General features: G+C 49.0%; 2 protein-coding genes across 2 annotated transcripts; both read left to right on the forward strand.

The window, feature by feature from the left end:
• Positions 1-94: 94 nt before the first annotated feature.
• On the forward strand, positions 95-19,047 carry LOC308570818 (serine/threonine-protein kinase NLK2-like). The gene is made up of 11 exons (XM_081165770.1): positions 95-2,402; positions 3,927-4,056; positions 5,420-5,475; positions 6,430-6,536; positions 7,930-8,015; positions 9,906-10,115; positions 11,096-11,197; positions 11,326-11,412; positions 12,375-12,573; positions 16,795-16,888; positions 17,357-19,047. The coding sequence occupies exons 1-11, from the start codon at positions 2,161-2,163 to the stop codon at positions 17,403-17,405; spliced, it is 1,362 nt and encodes a 453-aa protein (XP_081021896.1). The 5' UTR covers positions 95-2,160; the 3' UTR covers positions 17,406-19,047.
• A 1,451-nt stretch (positions 19,048-20,498) lies between these two features.
• On the forward strand, positions 20,499-20,951 carry LOC308571815 (transmembrane protein C16orf54 homolog; the record flags this gene model as incomplete). The annotated part of the gene is made up of 1 exon (XM_081167434.1): positions 20,499-20,951. One exon carries the CDS (start codon positions 20,499-20,501, stop codon positions 20,949-20,951), a length of 453 nt encoding a protein of 150 aa, XP_081023560.1.
• Positions 20,952-21,282: the final 331 nt, after the last annotated feature.

Genomic DNA, 21,282 nt, shown 5'->3' on the forward strand with positions numbered 1-21,282 from the left:
TCCCCCCTGCCTCCCTCCCTCCTTCCTTCCCTGGGCGGCCAGGCTGCCTCTCTCCCCGCGGCCGGTAGATGGGGTCTGCCCGGCTCCCCTCTCCCTGCTGCTGCTGCCGCTGCTCCTCCTCTCGGGCTTCTCCGCGTCCCGCCGCCTGCCTTCCCCTTCCTTCCTTCCTGCCAGGCTGCTGCTGCCTCCTTCCTTCCTTCCTTCCTTGCTCCCTCCTTCCCTCCCTCCTGCCTGCAAAGATGGACCCGCAGCGCCTCTAACAAAGACCCCGCCGCCGCCGCCGCCCGCCCAGACGCCGCTGCCGCCTCGCTCGGGTTTGCCCTTCTTGGCTGGGGGCGGGGGGGGGCAGGTTGCAGGGGGGTCTCTCTCTCTCTCTTTCTCCTGTCCTTTCCCCGGGGAGCCCCTTTTGTCTCCGGCCGCAGCAGCAGCAGCGCCAGCAGCGCCCACCCAGCCCCACCTCCCCATGCCTTGCTGAGGCTCTGCGAAGCCCACCCGGGGGGGCGGGTGGGGGGTGGACCCCATTCCGCCGCGATGGGCGCCCCACCTTCCCCCCCGCAACCACCGCTGGAGGGGCTTCCGCGTCGGGAGGGGGGTCTCCTTTAAGGCTCTTCTCCCCCCCCTCGACACCCTCATTCATCCTCTCTGAGCACCCCGGAAATTATCTGATTCTATTTCCAAGAAACACCTTTTCCCACTAGGAGACACCCAGCCCCCCAGCCCCAAAAAGAACGCCCCCTCCAGCACCCTAATATTTACCATCAGCAACCCCCAGGCATCAACATCTGCCCCAGTCAACAGTTGACGTTTGAGAGGGTTTTTCCAGGCACACCTAGGTTTTATCAAACTTCTCCAAATCGTAAAGGAAGATCTTGAGTCTGCTGCACACACATTTAAAAACAGAAACCCCTTTCAAAGAGGAATCTTACTTTCCTGACCCCCCCCCAATTCTCAATAAGCTTCCCCCAAAAGTGATTTCACCCCTCTGTGTAAGAGATCCCTTGTGGGTCTTATTTACATTTGCTGGTCATAATTGTAGAAAATCACACAAACATCTCTTTGGACGCTGTCCAGAATTTCTGCTGCTCTTGAATTTTCTGTTTACTTCAGCCACCTCTCATGATTTCTGTGGTACAACCCTGAACCTCTTCCTTCCCCCCACCTTATTAGAAAGGCAATAGATCTCCTTCCCCTATATTTTGAAGTGCACTTCTGAAATTGCTCCCGCTTCCCTGATTCCAGACGGGCGCCTTGCTTAAATTTCTTTCTCCCATAGCTATAGGTCATACTATCCATTTATGTCTACGGGGATCCCCAACTTTTCCGTCCCTCTAGCAGGGAGGAGGCTGGGCTGCTTCACCACATTTCTATAGGGTCCAGCATTTGCATCTGTTTGTAAAAGAACAGAAATAGTAGTAATAACAGATTCCCTAAATCTCAGTTATATAGTGAGATAACATTTGAGTGCCTGCCTACTCTCTAGTAAACACCTAATCCCAGAGGTTCCTGATATAAAAGCCAACAATTCTTTCAGCCTATCCAACATTCTGGAACCTGGGCTCCTAAAATCTGTTTTGACAGATTGTTCCTTTTCATTTAATTCAGTGTGAAAGTCGCAGAGGAAAAAAAACCTCCTTAGAGATATTCCCTGGAGTGTTTCATCTCTGATAGAGGGACGTGAATTGGACAACTAGAGTTTTATTGTGTTAAATCTCCCCGCTTTCAACGAGAGTTGAAAGTAGTGATCTGAGACCCTCCAAACTGCCTCATAACCCAAGACACCCACCTACAACCCGCTTTTTCCAGATCCTTCCACATTCAAGGTATCCCTAAATACCTCCCCTTTCATCCTCAGTCGTGAGAGCTTTCAAGAACAGGTGCTGCTAAGGCCATACAACTGTCAAGAACACTCCTTTGCAGATTCTGGGACACCCCAAAACTTTCGAGCACCCAATATTGCAGATACTTCTTCAGACCTGTATACCTTTCAATAGGCACCCGCAAAATTTCCCCCCAGCTCAGAGTTTCCCCAGTCTCCCAAGGGTGCCTTGAAATCCTAACTTCAGACCCAAGAGCACATCCCGCTTCTGATTCCTAAAGCAGGCTCTCTCTAGCCCCTTTCTCAAAACCATCATTTCTTTAACCCTCCCCCCCATTTGTCCAATGGCTTTTCAGGACCCAAATCACCCCCTGCAAGCCCAGCTCTGTAGCAATGTTTTTGGGGCGCTCACTGGGTTAATACAACCCCCTTTAGCAGCCGGGCTAGGTGGGGGGCAGAAGTATTATTGCAATAATGGGGTGCAGCTAGCCTCGCCGCAGCAGCAGCAGACGCCACTCAGCAATGCGGTCATGGTTGAGCCGGAGCCCGATCGGCCCATCGGCTATGGAGCTTTTGGAGTGGTGTGGTGAGTGAGGAGTTTGGGGTCGCTGGGGGTCGTGGGCTGGTTGGACGTGGAGGAATGGTGGGGGAACGGGCGGGGAAACCCCCAAGGGAAGAAGTCTCAGAGCCAGCGGAGTGGTGGTGGGACGACAACCGTGAGTGGTCAGAGGGAGCAGACTGGGGGGAGGAGGTGTCAGAAGCTGAAGCGGTAACAGGGCTTAGTGAGCTGGGAGAGTCTGTGACAGAGAAAAGCCCAGAAGCTGAAGCAGGGGAGGAGGGAGGCCCAGAGGCAGAGATGAGTCAGGCTGGTGAAGAGCCAGAAGGGTCTCCCGCTCCTGCTGCAGCAAGCTTTCCTTCCCCCGGTCTCCCAGAAACAGAAGAGGCATGAATATATATTTTTATTTTTAATTTTAAAAATTTTTAAAATTAGAATGGCAAAACAAAATAAGAGAGTACGCTGAACTGGCGAGATTATCAGCAAGGTTAAGAGACGTTGCGTATGAAAAATTGATCAGAGAGTGGGATATATACAGAGTATATGTAAAAGAACACTGTCAAAAGATCAATCTGTTGGCGGGTCTTGATTGAGCTTTGGTGTGTAAGTAGGATAATTTTATAAAATAAAATTTATAGCAAGTCAAGTAACACAGAGAAAGTAAGTTTAAGCGCTTATTTGAGGAACTTAATTCGGGAACGCAATTTGACAGGTCTTGTCAAATTTAATCACAAATGGATGTACAGTGGTACCTCTGGTTACGTACTTAATTCGTTCCGGAGGTCCGTTCTTACCCTGAAACTGTTCTTAACCTGAAGCACCACTTTAGCTAATGGGGCCTCCTGCTGCTGCCGCTGCTGCACGATTTCTGTTCTCATCCTGAAGCAAAGTTCTTAACCCGAGTTACTATTTTTGGGTTAGTGGAGTCTGTAACCTGAAGCGTATGTAACCTGAAGTGTATGTAAGCTGAGGTACCACTGTACAAAGCAAGTATTAGTTAAAGAATGAATAATTGTTTGTTTTTTATTTCTTATTTTGCCTATAACATCCATTGCATATTTCTGTTGTAAAGTTTTCAACCAATAAAGCATTTAAAACTGGGGGTGGGGGGGAACGACAGAAGAGGCATGAAAAGGGCAGAGGAGAGGTTGGCTGCATGCAGGAGCAGTCTCAGATTGCTTGGGGGAAACCCTGGAGAGGAGGGGACTTAGGCAGCTGCGGGGAGGCGCAGACCTTCAGTCTCAGCTTCTGCTCCATGGGGACAAGACCTGTCGCAGGTCAGTTGCTGTGCCCGATATGCCTGATACTCCTGTGCATATCTTGGGTTCCGTTTCGGTTTTTTGAGGAGGTTGAAGTCTGAAGCAGGGAAGGAAGGGGCTAGGGCAGGGATCAGGAAAGCTGGAGCCTTCTGGGTGTTCGACTCCCACCATTCCTGACCGTTGGGAATTGGAGTCTGACAGCATCAGGAAGACCACTGGTTCCACAGTCCGGAGCCAGAGGACTAGAGGAGCTGTGAACGGCCATTTCAAAGGCGTTCTGTTTTTCTTTCCTCAGGTCGGTGACGGATCCCCGAGACGGGTCGCGAGTTGCACTCAAAAAGATGCCCAACGTTTTCCAGAACTTGGTCTCTTGCAAACGGGTCTTCAGGGAGTTGAGAATGCTCTGTTACTTCAAGCACGACAACGTGAGTGTGCCGAGGGTGCGAGGGGAGGTTGGTGGGGCTCGGCAAAGTGTCCTCTGCTGGGCTGCTCTGCTAGGTCAGCGCGTCTCTCCGTGGGCCTATCTGTTGGAGGGTAGGGGAGCAAGTGGTCCCGTCAGTGCCAGCCGCCATCCAGATTTATTCCAGAAATCACTCTGTGGCATCACTCTCTGTACTTTTTCTGCGCTATGCCTGGCTTTTATACACGTCTGTCGTGTTCCCACCCTCGCTCACCCTTTTTCTGAAGAAAAGGTTGCAGCATTGGGACTTTAGACAAAAGGTGTTTAAGAAGTGACGTGATAGAAGATTATAAAATTACGCATGGCATGGACAGAAGGATGCTGGCCGAGGTGGGTCATTGACTTGGTCTTATGTTCTTAGGACCTTGACAGTACCTTCCCTGGTTTGTGGTACACGTTCAAGCTGAGCTTTCATCATCATCATAATTTTATTATTTCTACCTCATCCATCTGACTGGGTTGCCCCAGCCACTCTGGGCGGCTTCCCACAGATATAAAATATAAAACACCAAATGTTAAAAACTTCCCAATACAGTGGTTCCCACATTCTGGATAGGTTTGGCCCTCTTGGTATTCAACTGCCTTAGTACCAGTCCCTTCATTTTGGAGAGGTTTCCTTTTTTGAAGCCAGATGTGACTAGTTTGGGATTTCATTGGTACTTGTCTCGCTTCCCATAAATGTTGGTTTTGATAATGCGATGGTCACTTGTCCCCAGTTGGTTCTACAGAACTTACATCTTTTGCCAGGTCCTGGCTACCACTTACGATTACAGTCAAACCTCGGTTCCCAACGGCTCCGTTTTGGAACGTTTCTGTTCCCAAACGCTGAAACCCGGAAGTAAATATTCCGGTTTTCGAACATTTTTTCAGAAGCTGAATGTCTGAAGTTGCTTCCGCTTGAGTGCAGGAAGCTTTTGCAACCAATTGGAAGCTGCGCCTTGGTTGTCGAACACTTCGGAAGCTGAGCGGGCTTCCGGAACGGATTACGTTCGACAACCGAGGTTTGACTGTAAGTCCAGGGTCACTGCTCCCCTGGCTGGTTCCTGGGCTAGCTGTTCCAGGACACAGTCGTTCAGAGCGTTTAGAAACCTGACCACTTTGTTGTGACTGGAGCCCATCTGTGTCTCCGTCTTTCACGAGAGTATCTGAAGTAGCAAAATAACCTTTTCCCTGAGTGATAAAAGAGGGCTGAGGAGCCGTAACAGCTACATTAGTTTGCTGATGTAATGGAAATGCATTGAGTTAGCTCATCCCACATAACTTTCCCTGACAGGACATTACAAAAACAAAAACACAACTGTTGAATGTTCTTTCTCTTGTTCTCTCAGGTCCTCTCAGCGCTGGACATTCTCCAGCCTCCACAAATCGACTGTTTTGAGGAGATGTATCCTTCGTCCCACACGCAGGCACCCGGTGCAGCCTGTTGCTCACTTATCTTCCCAGCATTCCTTTGCTTATCATTTCTGCCCCCCACCTCTACCCTTTGCCGGAGAGGCCAATATAGGTATTTTCTTTTTTTTGTCTCCTTCCCACCCACCCCTTTTATGTGTTTGTTCATTTATTTATTTTTAAATTGCTTTTCTTACAGTTTTCCGGCATTGTGTTGATTTGGGTTTTTCCCCCCTATAATTATTTTGCCATGCTTTCCCCCCACCAAATCAATTTTTGTTTCCTATCTGTGTTTAGCTTCCTTAATTTACCATTTGTCAAGCATTTCTCAGTCATCGTCCCCCCCATGCAATTGTTTCACGGCTTCTTCTCGGCTCCATTTCAGTCCCTTTCTTTGTATCGTCTTCGTTTTCCTTCACTTCTCAGTGTCTCTCTTTTCCTGTAACCTATTTGCTTTCAAGAATATCATCATTCATTCCCCTGCCTGTTTCTTCCTATTTTACCTCCTTCTGCTGTTAACACTATTTGTCTGTCTTCCCCAATTATAACCTCCATTAGTTCCGCCTTTGTTTTCAGTAATCCCCCCCCCCCATTTTCATTCTTGGTGTCTCTTTTACAGCCAACGTTGGCCTTTTCCATCGTTTCAATTGTCTTGATGACATTCTTTCATTTTTTGCAGCGTGTTTTACTTTCCTTTTACCTGTCTTTGATCTGCACTGTGGTCCATCTGTATAATTATTATTTTTTAGACTTGCCTTAATGTTGCCTTGCCCTTGCCTTTGCGTGCTCTGTGCTTTCTGCCTCCTAATTTTGCTGGAAGCAGTTGGTTCAACTAAATGGCGGAGAACCAATTTTTCTTTTTTGCTTACGATGGGAAGGGGCTGGGCGCTCAGATACCTGGTCGTTCTCTGGTCCCATCTCCCGCATCCTCCTTGACGATGTCCACCAGTTACGTCATCACTGAGTTGATGCAAAGTGACCTTCACAAAGTCATTGTGTCTCCACAACCTCTCAGCGCTGACCACATCAAGGTCTTTCTGTATCAGATCCTCAGGGGTGAGTATCTATAAACATTTCTAAAGTGAGTTTTTCATTAACAATATGCTGCAAGGCAGTCAGTATACAACACATCAAATTACAGTGGTACCTCAGGTTAAGTACTTACCGTATTTTTTGCACCATAACACTCACTTTTTTCCTCCTAGAAAGTAAGGGGAAATGTCTGTGCGTGTTATGGAGGGAATGCCTACGGGTGGCATGCCTACGGATTTTCCTCCTCTAAAAACTACGTGCGTGTTATGGTCGGGTGCGTGTTATAGAGCGAAAAATATGGTAATTTGTTCCGGAGGTCCGTTCTTAACATGAAACTGTTCTTAACCTGAAGCACCACTTTAGCTAATGGGTCCTCCTGCTGCCGCCGCGCCGCCGGAGCACAATTTCTGTTCTCATCCTGAAGCAAAGTTCTTAACCTGAAGCACTATTTCTGGGTTAGCGGAGTCTGCAACCTAAAGCGTGTGTAATCCGAGGTACCACTGTACAGTAGCTTCTAGAAAAACAACAATAAAAGCTCGTTAGGGGATGGGAATCATGTTTCAAAGGCTCATCTGAATAACTGTTTTCATGACACCATTACCGTAGCAAGTGGACAGGGATGATTCCTGCTGAACTTCTAGTGGCAGGGAGTTCCACAGCGCAGCGCCTGCCACATCAAAGGCTTGGTGCGTAGTCAAGGCCAACTGAACCTCAGGGATATGAGAAGCCACTAGAAGTTCCCACCAGAGGATCTCTGTAGGATGTGGAGATGCCACAACCTTTTATTGTAGGAGGGTTGATGTCCAACCCATTTCTGAAGTCCCATCCCTCGAATACCTCTTCCTTCCACCCTCTTAAATTATTCTCCTTTCCTTCATGCTTCTCTTCCCTTTTGACTTTTATTGCTGTTTTCTTCTGTCCCTCACCTGCGCTTTCTCAATTCTTTCTCAACCTCGTTCTATCATGCTTCATGTATTTTTTACTGCCTTTCAATCACTTCCTTCCTTCCTTCTCTGAGGTTTTTGTTCTTTGCAGAGCTGAAAACCGGATTAACCGCAGTTTTTAGTGCATAAATCGTATGTTGTTAATTGATTTATCAATAATGCTGGCATATGGGTAAAATGGTAGTTCTGAAGCCAGAAGCGCACTTTCCTTTGTTTTTACATCACGCAAGCATGTCGTTTTAGAAGAGGCATTGCCTGCTTTGTAAGAGAAAAAGTGATCGCAGGAAAAATGCCTCTTTTAAGATAGTGCTAGCACTCTAGTTTTTATAAGTAGTTGCACATTTTTTAATATATATATAAAATTGGAGCCACTCTAATCAAAGTCCTCAGCCCTTTTCCCTTTTGCTTCAGTCAGCCCATTTGTTGCAGGCAAGTTTTGTGACATTGCAAATTCTTTTCTCTCTCTCCGCCAGGGCTGAAATATTTGCACTCTGCCGGTGTTCTCCATCGGGACATCAAACCTGGGAATTTGCTGGTCAACAGCAACTGTGTCCTCAAGGTAATTCAGCCTTGTAGCCTCTAGGGGGAGCCCTTAGGGTGCAATTGTCTCTGATCCCACTAATTAATATTGTGATTGCTAATCATAGGTTTGCCATATTTCAGAAAGTGAAAATCCGGACAGAAAAGTTGTTGAGCTTTTTAAGGCAAATTTGATTTTTGTTTTGTTTGTTTGGCAAGTTGTTGAGCTAGTTGAGCAAATTTTTTTTAGGTTTCAGAGCTATTTTTTTCAATACAGTGGTGCCCCGCAAGACGAAATTAATTCGTTCCGCAATTTTTGTCGTCTAGCGAATTTTTCGTCTTGCGAAGCACGAAATCCCATAGGAATGCATTGAAAATCAATTAATGCGTTCCTATGGTCAAAAAAAGTCGAAACAAAGCCAAATTTGGTACAACAACAGTTTATTAACTGCTCTTTAAAGTCACACATACTGTAAAGAGCAGTTCAAAAATTGAAGGGAAAATAAATTAACTTTATAAACAAAACATGTCTTTGTTTTTAGACAAAGGAAACAAAGCCGCGAGACGTTTTCGTCTTGCGAAGCAAGCCCATAGGGAAATTTCGTCTTGCGAGGCAAATCGAAAACGGAAAAACCTTTCGTCTAGCGAGTTTTTTGTCTTGCGAGGCATTCGTCTTGCGAGGTACCACTGTAAATTCAAGAACTTCCGATATGGGTTGCCATGCGTCCGGATTTCCCCGGACATTTCAGGGATTTCCTCCTGGACGCAGTTCCCAACAGCCAAATCCTGGCTGTGTCCGGGAAATTCCGGACATTTGGCAACCCTACTAAACATGATATCTCATGGTTGTTGCTTGCTCGCTGAAAACGTCTGTAATGGAACTAAAACAGACCTGCATCTTGTCACGGGGACAAAGGAAGTAAGGATTAAAAGGCAATTTTGGCCTTTGTAAATAATGAATAAATCTGCAGGGATAAACGTTCAAATTAAGCAATGTTGCAGATGTCCAGCCTCATTTTGGCAGAGGGTAGCTTTTCCCTGATAACGGAGGTGAAGCAGGAGACTTTTTCTTCTCATTTTGGAGAGAAACCATTTACCGTATTTTTCGCTCCATAAGACACACCTGCCCATAAGATGCACCTAGTTTTTAGAGCGGGGAATGCAAGAAAAATAATTCTTTAAAGGGAGCACTGAGCAGAGCCTGTATGCGATGGGCTGCCCTTCTCTCTCCTTGGGGAAAAGCCTGCAAGCGCCACACAGACGCTCCGCGTGGCTCTTTAAAGGGAGTGCAGCTCTTGGGGGCTTTTCCGGGAGGTGGGGGAAGGGACTGAGGGGCTGCCAGGGATAGCCGTGCGAAGCCTCCTCAGGGCAGCAGGATGAAGGCTCTCCGTGCCCGGTAGAGGCTTCGCGCGGCTAAGCCAGAAGCTAGAACAGCAAGAGGGAGCGCTGCGCAGCGATCCCTCTCGCTCTTCTGGCTTCTGGGATAGCCACGCAGCCTGCATTCGCTCCATAAGACGCATACACATCCCCCTTACTTTTTAGGAGGGAAAAAGTGAGTCTTATAGAGCAAAAAATACGGTATAGTGCCAGGACTGACGTGGAATACATGAAACGACAGTGAAGGAAAGGAACGTAGTGTCACACTCAGAAAAGCTTTTTCGTTTCTCACTATTCAATGAATCACCGCAGCCCACCAATACACAGCTGGGATCCATAAGAAAATCCTTCCAGGTCAAAGGGCGTGGTTTTCTGGTAGGCTTGAGCCCCAGCACCCCTAATGGAATCAGGGTCACTCGTGGCTTTGAAGGAAGTCGGTTCATTCCACCAGGGGGCACTGCACACCAGACTGAAGTTGGAGAGGACTTTGGGCTGATGTCTATGATCTTTGTCCTCCTTCTAGCGCTTGACACACTCCTTGTCTTCCCTTCAGATCTGCGATTTTGGCTTGGCCCGGGTAGAGGAGCCAGATGAGTCCCAGCACATGACTCAAGAAGTGGTAACTCAGTATTACCGGGCCCCTGAGATCCTGATGGGCACCAGGCACTACGGACGCCCAATTGATATTTGGTCGGTGGGCTGCATCTTCGCTGAACTTTTGGGCAGGCGTATCCTCTTTCAGGCCCAGAGCCCAATTCAGCAGGTAATGTATAGAAAGCCAGGATTGGGGAAAGGGCGGGAAGCTGTTGGTGGCAAAAAGCGTGGCTGGATCTAGAAGCATTTCAATTAAATGTGTTGTAAACTTGGTATGAGAAAATCGGGTTTGCAAAAACGGGACTCCACAGCGCCATCTGGTGGCACAGTGTTAGAATGCATAAACAATGCATATGAAATCTTTGCCAGTGTAGCTGAGTCCCATATCACCGTTGCTTGTAATTCTACAAAACGGCCACCAGTGGGCACCAGACAGCAAGCCATCCATCCACCTACAATGCGAAAAAGACAAATTCTCATTTTCCTTAAAGATGCGTGACATCAAAATGACATTGCATATTAGGCTTCTAAGGATGTTGATCACTCCCAAGTTGACACCAGGTGCCTGGAAGGCAATGGGGTGAGGCAGGGCAATGAGGGTGGGGGCAGATGGATGCATCAGCAAGAGTCCAGTCACATTGGCTGCTCTTGGTCTCACCACTTGTCCATCTCACTCAGTCTGGCAGCAACTTCTCCAGGGTTGCAGACAAGGGGCATTCCCACCTCAGCCTAGAGATTAAACCTGGGACTGGCGTGCAACTAAAGGAGGTCCAATTGAGATACTTTTGAATGGGTTTAGAAAACAAAAACACACATTAAAAATCTGGCATCATAAGAATCAGGTGTGATTAAAAACAGAAAGGCAGGCTGGATTTCCAGCTGCTTCTGAAGACGTGTATTTGGAAGTGCCTTTGATAGTTCCATAGGGAGGGAGTTCCGCAACTGCAGGGCCACCACCGAGAAGACCCTGTCTTTGGCTGGCAACATAATGGACTGTACCTGTGGGCATTCAACGCGGAGGGACTCTGTAGCTGATCATAACGCAGGAGCAGTAAATTTCTTTCTTTCTTGTCCTCCTGCTCCCTCTTGCCGCTCCCTCTTTCTCCCTTCCGGCCTCGTGGCTGCTTTGCACTGTTCTGCGGTCGGCAGCTGGACCTGATCACAGACCTCCTGGGGACTCCTCCTGTGGCTGCCCTCCATTCAGCCTGTGAGGGGGCTCGTGCCCACATTCTGCGGGGCAGCCACAAGCCAGTGAGTACTGCTCGGACTGTCTGTTGGGAGGGGGGAACTGTGAGGACGGGGAGGGAGGGAAAGAGGAAGAGAATGGCGCCAGGCATGTGCCCCTCTTCGCAGACTCAGCCCTCTCTGTCTCTTTCCAGCCGTCGCTCTCTGTCCTTTACATGCTCTCTGGAGAAGCCACCCACGAAGCTGTCCATCTGCTCTGTCGGATGCTGGTCTTTGACCCGGTGAGTTGGTGTCAGGGAAGGTCTTGACCCCGTGACGGCCTTTTGGGGTGGCCTACCTCACAGGAATGTTGTGAGGGTGAAACAGGAAGGGGGGGAAACCACGTCTGCATTTTTTAGCTCTTGGGAAGAATGGCAAGATGTAAAAGTAATGAAATAAAAACAAATGATGAAACGTTAGGCTGCTGCTCTCTCCCCTGCCCACTCCATGGAAAAGAAGCTGTTGTGGTGATGCTTCCTCACTGCCACCACCTGCAAGCACAAAGTGTGTAAAGTGGTACCTTGGAAGTCGAACGGAATCTATTCCGGAAGTCCGCTCAACTTCCAAAAAGTTCGGAAACCAAGGCATGGCTTCTGATTGGCTGCAGGAAGGTCCTGCAGCCAATCAGAAGCTGCGGAAGTTGCATTGGGCATTTGGGTTCCAAAGAAAGTCCGCAAACCGGAACACTCACTTCTGGGTTTGCGATGATCAGGAGCCAAAATGTTTGACTCACAAGGCGTCTGGGATCCAAGAAACGACTGTATGTTCTTCCATTCCACAGTCACTCTGTGGCCCTCAGTAGGGTAGGGGACACAGCCTTCGCTTTCTCAGCCAGCCAGCCAGACTTGAGCCTGAGAACCTGCTGGTTTCTTGGTACCCACTGCAGGTTCCTTGAAGTGCTAGATTATCTGATTTTGATAATCCAAACCACCTGAATTCCATTCGAGAGCAGATCGCCCAAAGAGCTGCCCTCAACAGAAGCCCTGCCTTAAAGCAGAAGTCAGTATAATTTTAGAACAGAAATGTTTTGTTGCAGGCCAAAGGCAGTGCTTAAAATGAACTGTGGTGAGCCAAGCTTTGTTTTTCAGGTGTGAAATGCCAAGTGCAAGGTGCTTCATTCTCATTTGAATATTCAGCTTCCGCTGTTCAAAGAGCGGTGAAAAACATTCAATGTTTGTCTTGACTCTCCTCCTCCTGCCTGCAGGCCAAACGGATCTCTGCGAAGGATGCCCTCTCGCACCCTTACCTGGATGAGGGCCGGCTCCGCTACCACACCTGCATGTGCACCTGCTGCTTTTCCGTGTCCTCAGGCCGCGTCTACACCAGTGACTTTGAGCCCCGGGCCGACCCGAAGTTTGATGGATCCTACGAGAAGAACCTCACCTCCGTCTGGCAGGTCAAAGGTAGAGTGTCCTCTTCCCCAGGCTCCCTCCTTGCCAGGGACTCTGAGCACCCAGGCAGTTCCACCCTTGGCTTTATTCCTTCCTCCTCCTTGTTGTTGTTGTTTAGTCATTTAGTTGTGTCCGACTCTTTGTGACCCCATGGACCAGAGCACACCAGGCACTCCTGTCTTCCACTGCCTCCCGCAGTTTGGTCAAACTCATGTTAGTAGCTTCGAGAACACTGTCCAACCATCTCGTCCTCTGTCGTCCCCTTCTCCTTGTGCTCTCCATCTTTCCCAACATCAGGGTCTTTTCCAGGGAGTCTTCTCAGGGCTGATTTCCTTCAGAATGGATAGGGTTGATCTTCTTGCAGCCCATGGGACTCTCAAGAGTCTCCTCCAGCACCATAATTCAAAAGCATCAATTCTTCGGCGATCAGCCTTCTTTATGGTCCAGCTCTCACTCCCATACATCACTACTGGGAAAACCATAGCTTTAACTATACGGACCTATACGAATAGCCTATAACTATACGAATAGCCAAGGAGGAAGGACCTTCCCCTTCATGGATCACTGTCTTGCCGTGGCAAAGGGGCTTGAATAACTGAGAGAAGCTATGAACTATGCCGAGCAGGGCACCCAAGATGGACAGGTTATAGTGGAGAGTTTTGACCAAACGTGATCCACCTGGAGCAGGAACCGGCAAGCCACTCCAGTATCCCTGCCAAGAAAACTCCATGGACAAAGACAAAAGGTCCTTCCTCCTTGGCTATTTTAATTTCTATCTTGGCTTGCCACACCAGGATCCCCGAGGCAACTGATGCTGATAGCGTTTGCAATTAAGTTGTAAGTACCGTATTTTTCGCTCTATAAGACACACCAGACCACAAGACGCACCTAGTTTTTGGAAGAGGAAAACAAGAAAAAAAATATTCTCGATCTCAGAAGCCAGAAGAAGAGTTTGGATTTTGGATTTGATATCCCGCCTTTCACTCCCTTTAAGAAGTCTCAAAGCGGCTAACATTCTCCTTTCCCTTCCTCCCCCACAACAAACACTCTGTGAGGTGAGTGAGGCTGAGAGACTTCAGAGAAGTGTGACTGGCCCAAGGTCACCCAGCAGCTGCATGTGGAGGAGCGGAGACGCGAACCCGGTTCCCCAGATTACGAGACTACCGCTCTTAACCACTACGCCACACTGGCAAGAACAGCAAGAGGGATCGCTGCGCAGTGAAAGCAACAATCCCTCTTGCTGTTCTGGCTTCTGTGATAACTGCACAGCCTGCATTCGCTCCATAAGATGCACACACATTTCCCCTTACTTTTTAGGAGCGAAAAAGTGAGTCTTGTAGAGCAAAAAATACGGTAATACATTTTGAAACACAAGCAGCAGAGGGAAAAGATGAGCAGAGGAAAACTGCCTGGAAACTGAGACAAGGGTAGGAAACGTGATTCCCACCATCAGTTGTGGGTCTCGAAAATCTGGAGGGTCAAAGGTTTGCCCCACTCCCCACCTGCGCCCCACTTGGACTCCTGGATAATCCAGAAAGGTTGCACAGTTAGGCTCGCTTGCTAGGGGTGTGCCCAGTTGGAGACAGCGGGACTTACTTGCATGGAAACACGAACAAGGCGGTTTGTTAAATTATATATACTGAGGCCCATCAGCAGGGCAGGTCCTGGCTTCAAGGAGGAGATAATCTAGAATCTGGCAGGGACCCACCCTCTGTCACATCACCCAACTGATACGTCTATGTGGAAAAAGTTGCTTGGGAGGATTTTATTATTGTTGTTGTTCAGAAAGGCAGCATACACGTATCTTTTAAAATATTTTGTATTTATAAAGAAAGCACAGCAACGGTTTAAAAACAGGAGAATTTGCAACCATACATTTGCAGCATACCGCCACGTTAGATTCCGAATGTGTCTTTTAATTGTTGCAAAGCTTTTTTTTGTTGTTTTGTTTTTAAGAAATGAAAAGTTGCTTTAAAACAAACAAGGAAGGCAGCATGTTAACGGTTTGAAATAAATAGCAGGGAAAGTGGAAGGAAATGGGGAAGCTTGTGTGTTTCTGTAGGGCTGAGTTACCGGCTGAGTCACAGGAGGAGTCTGGGAACTCGGGGTCATGTGACACCAAACGGGTTGTGGAAAATGTCGTTTTTGAGGAGGAGGAGGAAGGGAGGGGCACCGTGGCGCTGACCTGGGAGGCCGTTCTAAGCATGCCAGGGCAGCAGAGGGTTGTAGCTCAGTGGTTAGAGCACATGTTCCGTGTACAGAAGTTGCCTGGTTCAATCCTGGGCATCTCCCAGGACAGGGCTGGGAGAGTCTCCTTGCCTAAAACCCTGGAGAGCGGCTGCCAGTCAGTGTGGGCAGTGCTGAGCCAGAGGGAGCAAAGGAGAAGACCGATTCCGACATTACTCGTAAGGGGGAATGCGGGAGCAGGAGACCCCCAGGCCCTGGAAGGGGGATAAGGAGGTGGAGGAGCCACGATTGAACTGAGGGAGAGAAGGGGGGAGGAGGCCACGGGGGGGGGGGGCTCTGAAGATCAGGAGAAGGAGCGTTTGCTGGCTCTAGGAGCAGGCAGGATTAGGCCAGCCTTCCCTACCCCGGAGCCCTCAGCCCCAGCCTGCATCTCCAGTGGTTTTAAATGAGGGGCAGGGCCAGCACCAGACTGCAGGGGGTCCTCAGCACCGTGCCCTGACTGCCCCCCCCCCCAGCCACATACAGTGGTACCTCAGGTTAAGTACTTAATTTGTTCCGGAGGTCCGTTCTTAACCTGAAACTGTTCTTAACCTGAAGCACCATTTTAGCTAATGCGGCCTCCTGCTGCTGCTGCGCCGCCGGAGCCCGATTTCTGTACTTATCCTGAAGCAAAGTTCTTAACCTGAAGCACTATTTCTGGGTTAGCGGAGTCTGTAACCTGAAGCGTCTGTAACCTGAGGTGCCACTGTAGTTGGATCAGCCATCTTTCTATAGGGTGTAATGGGGTGCTTTTTCCCAGCCCCCTCAGTCCCTTTTCTCTCCATTCACTGGCCGGGGTTGGAATCTGCATCGGCCGAGGAGCATTGCATTCTGGGTAAATTAAGATGGCAGGTGGCTCCCCCAGGCAGAAGTTGAGCTTCACTCCCATGCCAACGTGCTAACCCTGCCTGCCCACCGCTATAACAGCAGTCTGGGGCCTCAGCGATGAGCAACAGGGCAGTGAGGGGCCCGCCTGAGCCCCTGCTGCTCTTGGGCAGTGCCCCGCCGTGTTGGCCAATGGCGCCAGGCTCAACGACGGGAGCTGCAGCCCCAGACTTTTGGAGGGCTCCAGGGGCTGGAGAAGCACGGGCTGCACCATGAGTCATCGGTTGCGTTGGCCAACTTTGACCCAGGTCTGTCACCCGCCCTGCAGGCTTGCTTAACCTGTGGTTTCCTATGTGCGTCTGTGTGGGGAAAAACACACAGCAACAAGAAAAACAGCAAAAGGTAATAAAAACACCAGAGCACCCCAGGGGCATTCTTGCCTGCCAGCGTCGTGACAGGTGGGATATAAAAGCAACTAAATAAGAGGCCAGACACCAGCACACTGAACTGAGCTCGGAAACAGGCTAAGGCTAAGTAGCCTGCAAGGCTAAGTGGAGAGCTGGCAAAATGGCTTTCCTTGGATCAGGGGTCAGCAAACTTTTTCAGCAGGGGGGCAGCCCACTGTCCCTCAGACCTTGTGGGGGGCTGGACTATATTGGGGTGGGGGGAATGACCGAATTCCTATGCCCCACAAATAACCGAGAGATGCATTTTAAATAAAAAGACACATTCTACTCATGTAAAAACACACCGATTCCCAGACCATTCGCAGGCCAGATTTAGAAAGTGATTGGGCCAGATCCAGCTCCTGGGCCTTAGTTTGCCTACCCATGGCTTAGATTGGCCCCAGCGAGCAGCCTAAACAATCTGTTATTTTGGACTAATGGAAGTTTGCAAGCAGTTGTCAAGAGCCACCCCCCCCCCGTGCCCACTATGGCAGTAAGTTTTGTGTCCAAGTGTGATTGTTTGGCCGGCCTTGGGGCGGGAAAGGAGCGAGCCCTGGGTGGGAAGGAACAAGTGTTAAGGCAAAATTACAGATATGAAGAGCTGCTTTTGAACTCTGGGGAAGAATAGAGCTGGGATGGGAGAGCAGTGGTGAGGCTGGGGGTGAACTGGGCATGGAAAAGAGACGTGAATAAATGGGAAGACTGGATTGACAGGAACCCCTTTCTTCTTTTCCAGAGCTGGTGCATAGGTTTATCCTGGACCAGCAGCGGGGGAAACGCGTCCCACTCTGTATCAACCCCCAGTCGGCTGCCTTCAAAACCTTCATCCGGTGAGTGTGCGGTGCTGCCCCCTGGTGGCACAGCTGGAATCCCCCCACACCTTAATAATAATGATATAATAATTTATTACTTATACCCTGCCCATCTGGCTGGGTTTCCCCGGCCACTCTGGGCGGCTTTCAACAGAATATTAAAATACAATAATCTATTAAACATTAAAAGCTTCCCTAAACAGGGCTGCCTTCAGATGTCTTCTAAAAGTCTGGTATTTTTTTATCTCTTTGACATCTGGTGGGAGGGCGTTCCACAGGGCGGGTGCCACTACCAAGAAGGCCCTCTGCCTGGTTCCCTGTAACTTGGCTTCTCGCAGCGAGGGAACTGCCAGAAGGCCCTCGGCACTGGACCTCAGTGTCCGGGCAGAATGATGTGGGTGGAGACGCTCCTTCAGGTGTACCTTAGGAGTGGGTTTCTGGCCTGGAAATGAGGGTCTTTAAACTCTTCTTGTTTCCACTTGGCAGCTCCACGGCGTGGCATTCCTCCAAAGTGTCCAAAAAGGAGGAGAGATGAAGGCGCCCAGTGGATGGGGTGGGGAGAAAGAGAAGAAAGGAGAAGAAGAAAAAGGGAAAGCAAAGGAGAAGGGCAGAATGAGAGAGCCTTTTCATCGGGTGATGGAGAGAGAGAAAGAAGAAGAAGAATAAACAACCACTCTTCTTAATCCTGCACTCTTGAATATTTTGACTCATGGACAAACATTTGGGGTGGGGGGGGAAACGTCTGTGTCTTTTTTTATTATTATGAATATTAATATTATTTGGGCTGGGTGGGAGGGTTGGGAAGGGATTGTTTTTTGCATCAATTGATGTCATTTTCCCTCCACCTTTATTGTTCTGCACTGGAAAACCCTTTAGGTTGTAGGTATTCTCCTTGTGCAACTCTCCCTGTCCGCGAACTCACCCCCAGATCTGCACTGTTCCCCGACACGCCTGTATTTGTCCATCTCCTGGCTGAGTTACCCTTCCCTCTCTGTTCCTGTATTATTAGGGTTTTGTATTGCTACCCCTAGAGGGTTTGCAGTTGTTGGAGCGAAGGGGTGTCTGCTTTTCTCAGTAGGTTCCGCCCATTCTGCACCAAACCCTGCTGTTCCCCCACTCCTTCAAAAAAAATCCTCTTTAGGATCAGTGAAGGGTCTTCTTACTGGCTGCGTCTTCACTCCTATCTGCAAGGCACCGTCCCATAAATAAGTGGCATGTTTTATTAGTTCCCCTAAATGCTCTGTCCCAAAAGAACCACAGGTGGGGGGGGTAGAGGGGGGGAGAAACCCAATTTCCTAGCTGGAATCCATACAGCCTTTATCAACCATATTGTTCTCTTAACAGTTCACACTGAATATTCTGCCACTTCTTACAGTCAGAAGAGGGGACTCTGGGCCTAAGTAAATATGATCAGTGATGGAACACCAATAGGTTTTTAAGTAAAGTTACAATGAAAGCATGGGGCAGGGATTTGAAGTGTGTGTGGCAGAGAGGGCCCGACCTTTTTCTTGTCTGCTTGCTCCAGTTGTCCCACCACCAACCCCAGAAAGAAAACACCTGAGGTACCACCTGGCTCCATTTTGGCATCTCCCAACGTGGCCTTTAAAAAAAATCACTGCTGGGGTTTACTGTATAGTTTAGTTAGGCCTTCATCCTGTCAACAGAATCTCTGGAAGTTTCCTTCTCCCACCACCCCACTCTGCCGCCAGAAAAGCACCCCACTTCTTCTTAGCACTCCTCAAGGACACTTACTCCTTCCTTATTTCCACACCCATTCGAAAATCTACCTCTTTTCTCCTAGTGTGTGTTTGGTTTGTGTGTTTGTTATTTTTAGCCAGGGGTGGGGGTGTTGAACTTTCATACTTTTGTTGTTAATCTGTATTTTGTTTTCCTGGCTTTTTTTTTTGCAGGGGAGGGCGGCTGTTGGATTTTTTTTATTCTTAATTTTTTCAGTTTCATTTATTAATTTATGACCCTGTCGGTTTTTAGAGACTCAAATCCAGAATGTGTGTGTGCGTGTGTGCATTTTTCCTTTGTCCCTGAAAAAGAAAATGAAAAAACAAAAACAAAAAACACAACCAACAACCTGGAAACTTGAACTGTCTTGGCTGTAATAATTTTTTTTCCTCCTAATTTAATTGTGCTCCATGGTAGCTGAATTAAATTTATGCTGTGTATTTTTCTCCTGTGATTTTTTTTAATTTCTCTTCCTATTATTATTACTATTATTATTCAACCCTTTGAATGTAAATGCACTTTTCCTGGCAACTCTGTTGCACATCTGGATCCCTCTTCCAGTTCTGCTGGGGCGGCAGGTTGCTTTTGAGGGGCGGTTTGGGGGTGTGCACCTGCCCCAGTGAGATTGGAAGCAGGAAGTGCCCATCTGTGGGCTCCCGGCCTCGCAGGGCGTGCTCAGGAAATGATGCGATCAGGACGCCTCGACCACATCCTTTTCTGCCACTGTTGTCAAAGTGGAGGCAACCTTTGCTTTGTCGGGGAAGTTCCTCTAAGGCAGAACTGCACACTTGGGGGTCCGCAAACCAAGCAATCCGCCGTTTATCAGGTGAGGTTTTCTATTTTTTTGGTCTTCCCATTGCTGTCCACTTCCCCACTCCTCTACCGGACTCAGCCATTAGTAGGTGGGAGACAGTTTCCTCTTAATGTCCCAATGTGGGAAACACCCAGAGGAAGAGGCCCATGCAGGGGTGGGGAATGCGGGCCCCTCCATGCCTTGCTGCACCTCGGCTCCCATCGCCCCTAACCATTGGGCATGCTGGCTGGGGCTGATGGGAAGACCACAAACTCCCCAGCCCTGCTGTGGGAGGGTGGCAGAGCATCTACTCTCCTCAGTCAGATGGGCAGGGTACAAAATAAAAATTATCACATCTTTATGGCTGCAAAGTTAAGCAGGGGGTGAGAATCCTAGAATTGTAGAGGTGGAAGGGCCACACGGGACATCTAGTCCAACCGCCCCTGTAATCTTTTGCCCAACTTGGGCCTCAGACCTACTACTCTGAGGTGAAGAGTCTCGTTGCTCTACCAACTGAGCCATCCTGGGAGGGTCTCAGAAAACTGGAACGGGACTGAGCGGGACTTCACAAGCGGGTTGAGCTTTGGGACTTGTAGCTGCAGAATAACAGCTACAGTGGTACCTCGGTTACAGACACTTCAGGTTACAGACTCCGCTAACCCAGAAATAGTACCTCGGGTTAAGAACTTTGCTTCAGAATGAAAAAAGAAATCGCACAGCAGCGGCAGCGGGAGGCCCCATTAGCTAAAGGGGTACCTCAGCTTAAGAACCGTTTCAGGTTAAGAGCGGACCTCTGGAACAAATTAAGTTCTTAACCTGAAGTACCACTGTATTTTTCTTTTCTTTTTTTAAAAAGGGCTGAGGTTTTATTTTTATTTTTTAATACTGCTCCACCCACATCCCTCGATTACATCAAAAATAAAGCCCAGTACGACCGCCCTGATACAAATCGGTGATTTGACTCCTCCCTCTTTCTTCACAGTTTGGCTTCTACCTGACGCGCCCATTCTGATTCTGGATGCGGCTTTGATGTGGCTCCATCGCAGTGGTCCACCCCCTGCTACGTTGTCAACGCTGGCCCCCTCAACGGGAACCCAGATGCCTCCTTCCTCTGTGGCCTCCCCGCTCAGCGAGTGTGGCAGCTGCCTGCTGATCATGACAGGCATCGCCTTCATTGCCGGCCTTTTCATCGTGATCTCGGCCATCCTCTGCGACCGGGTCTTCCGTGGGTCCCTGCCCTCAGAAAGAAGGGGGCTGCCGTCTGTCTGGAGGCAAGGCGGGACGCTGTGGATCGAGCCTTCCAGGAGCCGCAGGGAGCCAGATCTCCTATCTAGGCCGTCAGAAACGGTGCCCCTTTGGATCCAGCGCTCAAACGACTGGTTTCTGGAGCAAGGGAGCTGCGATTCCCCCGAAGATACCCAGATGGAGACGCAGAGCCCAAGCAGCTCAGCCCCTTTCTGGGATGACGGCGAACCCACCTGGCGGATACAGCCACGCGTCACCCTGCAGGACCTAGAGAGCTTTTTCCAGCACAGCGGTCGGGGTACCTAGAGTGTTCCGTGGCTGGTTTCACTTAAGGCGCCCAAAACCTACCCTGCCCACTCCACTCCTTCCTGAATCCAAGAAAGCTCAAAGGTCACTGTGGGGTGTGAGATGGAAAATTTCACTCTTGGGGTGTTAGGGCTTGGGTGGGAGTGTGTGGGAAATGGGCAAGAAAACATCTGGGGGTTTTTTAATACCCTGCTGGTTGGTGTAAACATAGGCTATGATTAAAGGACACCGGGAAGGAGAATTCTGGGACCAAGGAGTTAACGTCTTGGTGTGCTAGAGAAGGAGGCAAAAATGGAAAGTTGTCTTTTTAAAAAATAAGTAATGAGAAAAC

The sequence above is a fragment of the Podarcis bocagei genome (genome assembly GCF_964188305.1).
Source record: "Podarcis bocagei genome assembly, chromosome: 13".
In the NCBI taxonomy this organism is placed as follows: domain Eukaryota; kingdom Metazoa; phylum Chordata; class Lepidosauria; order Squamata; family Lacertidae; genus Podarcis; species Podarcis bocagei.

Coding starts and splice junctions, on each gene's coding strand:
- LOC308570818 (XM_081165770.1), top strand. CDS start 2,161: ATGGCTTTTCAGGACCCAAATCACCCCCTGCAAGCCCAGCTCTGTAGC. Junction 11,198..11,325: donor TGCGGGGCAGCCACAAGCCA/GTGAGTACTGCT, acceptor GTCTCTTTCCAG/CCGTCGCTCTCTGTCCTTTA. Junction 11,413..12,374: donor GGATGCTGGTCTTTGACCCG/GTGAGTTGGTGT, acceptor TCCTGCCTGCAG/GCCAAACGGATCTCTGCGAA.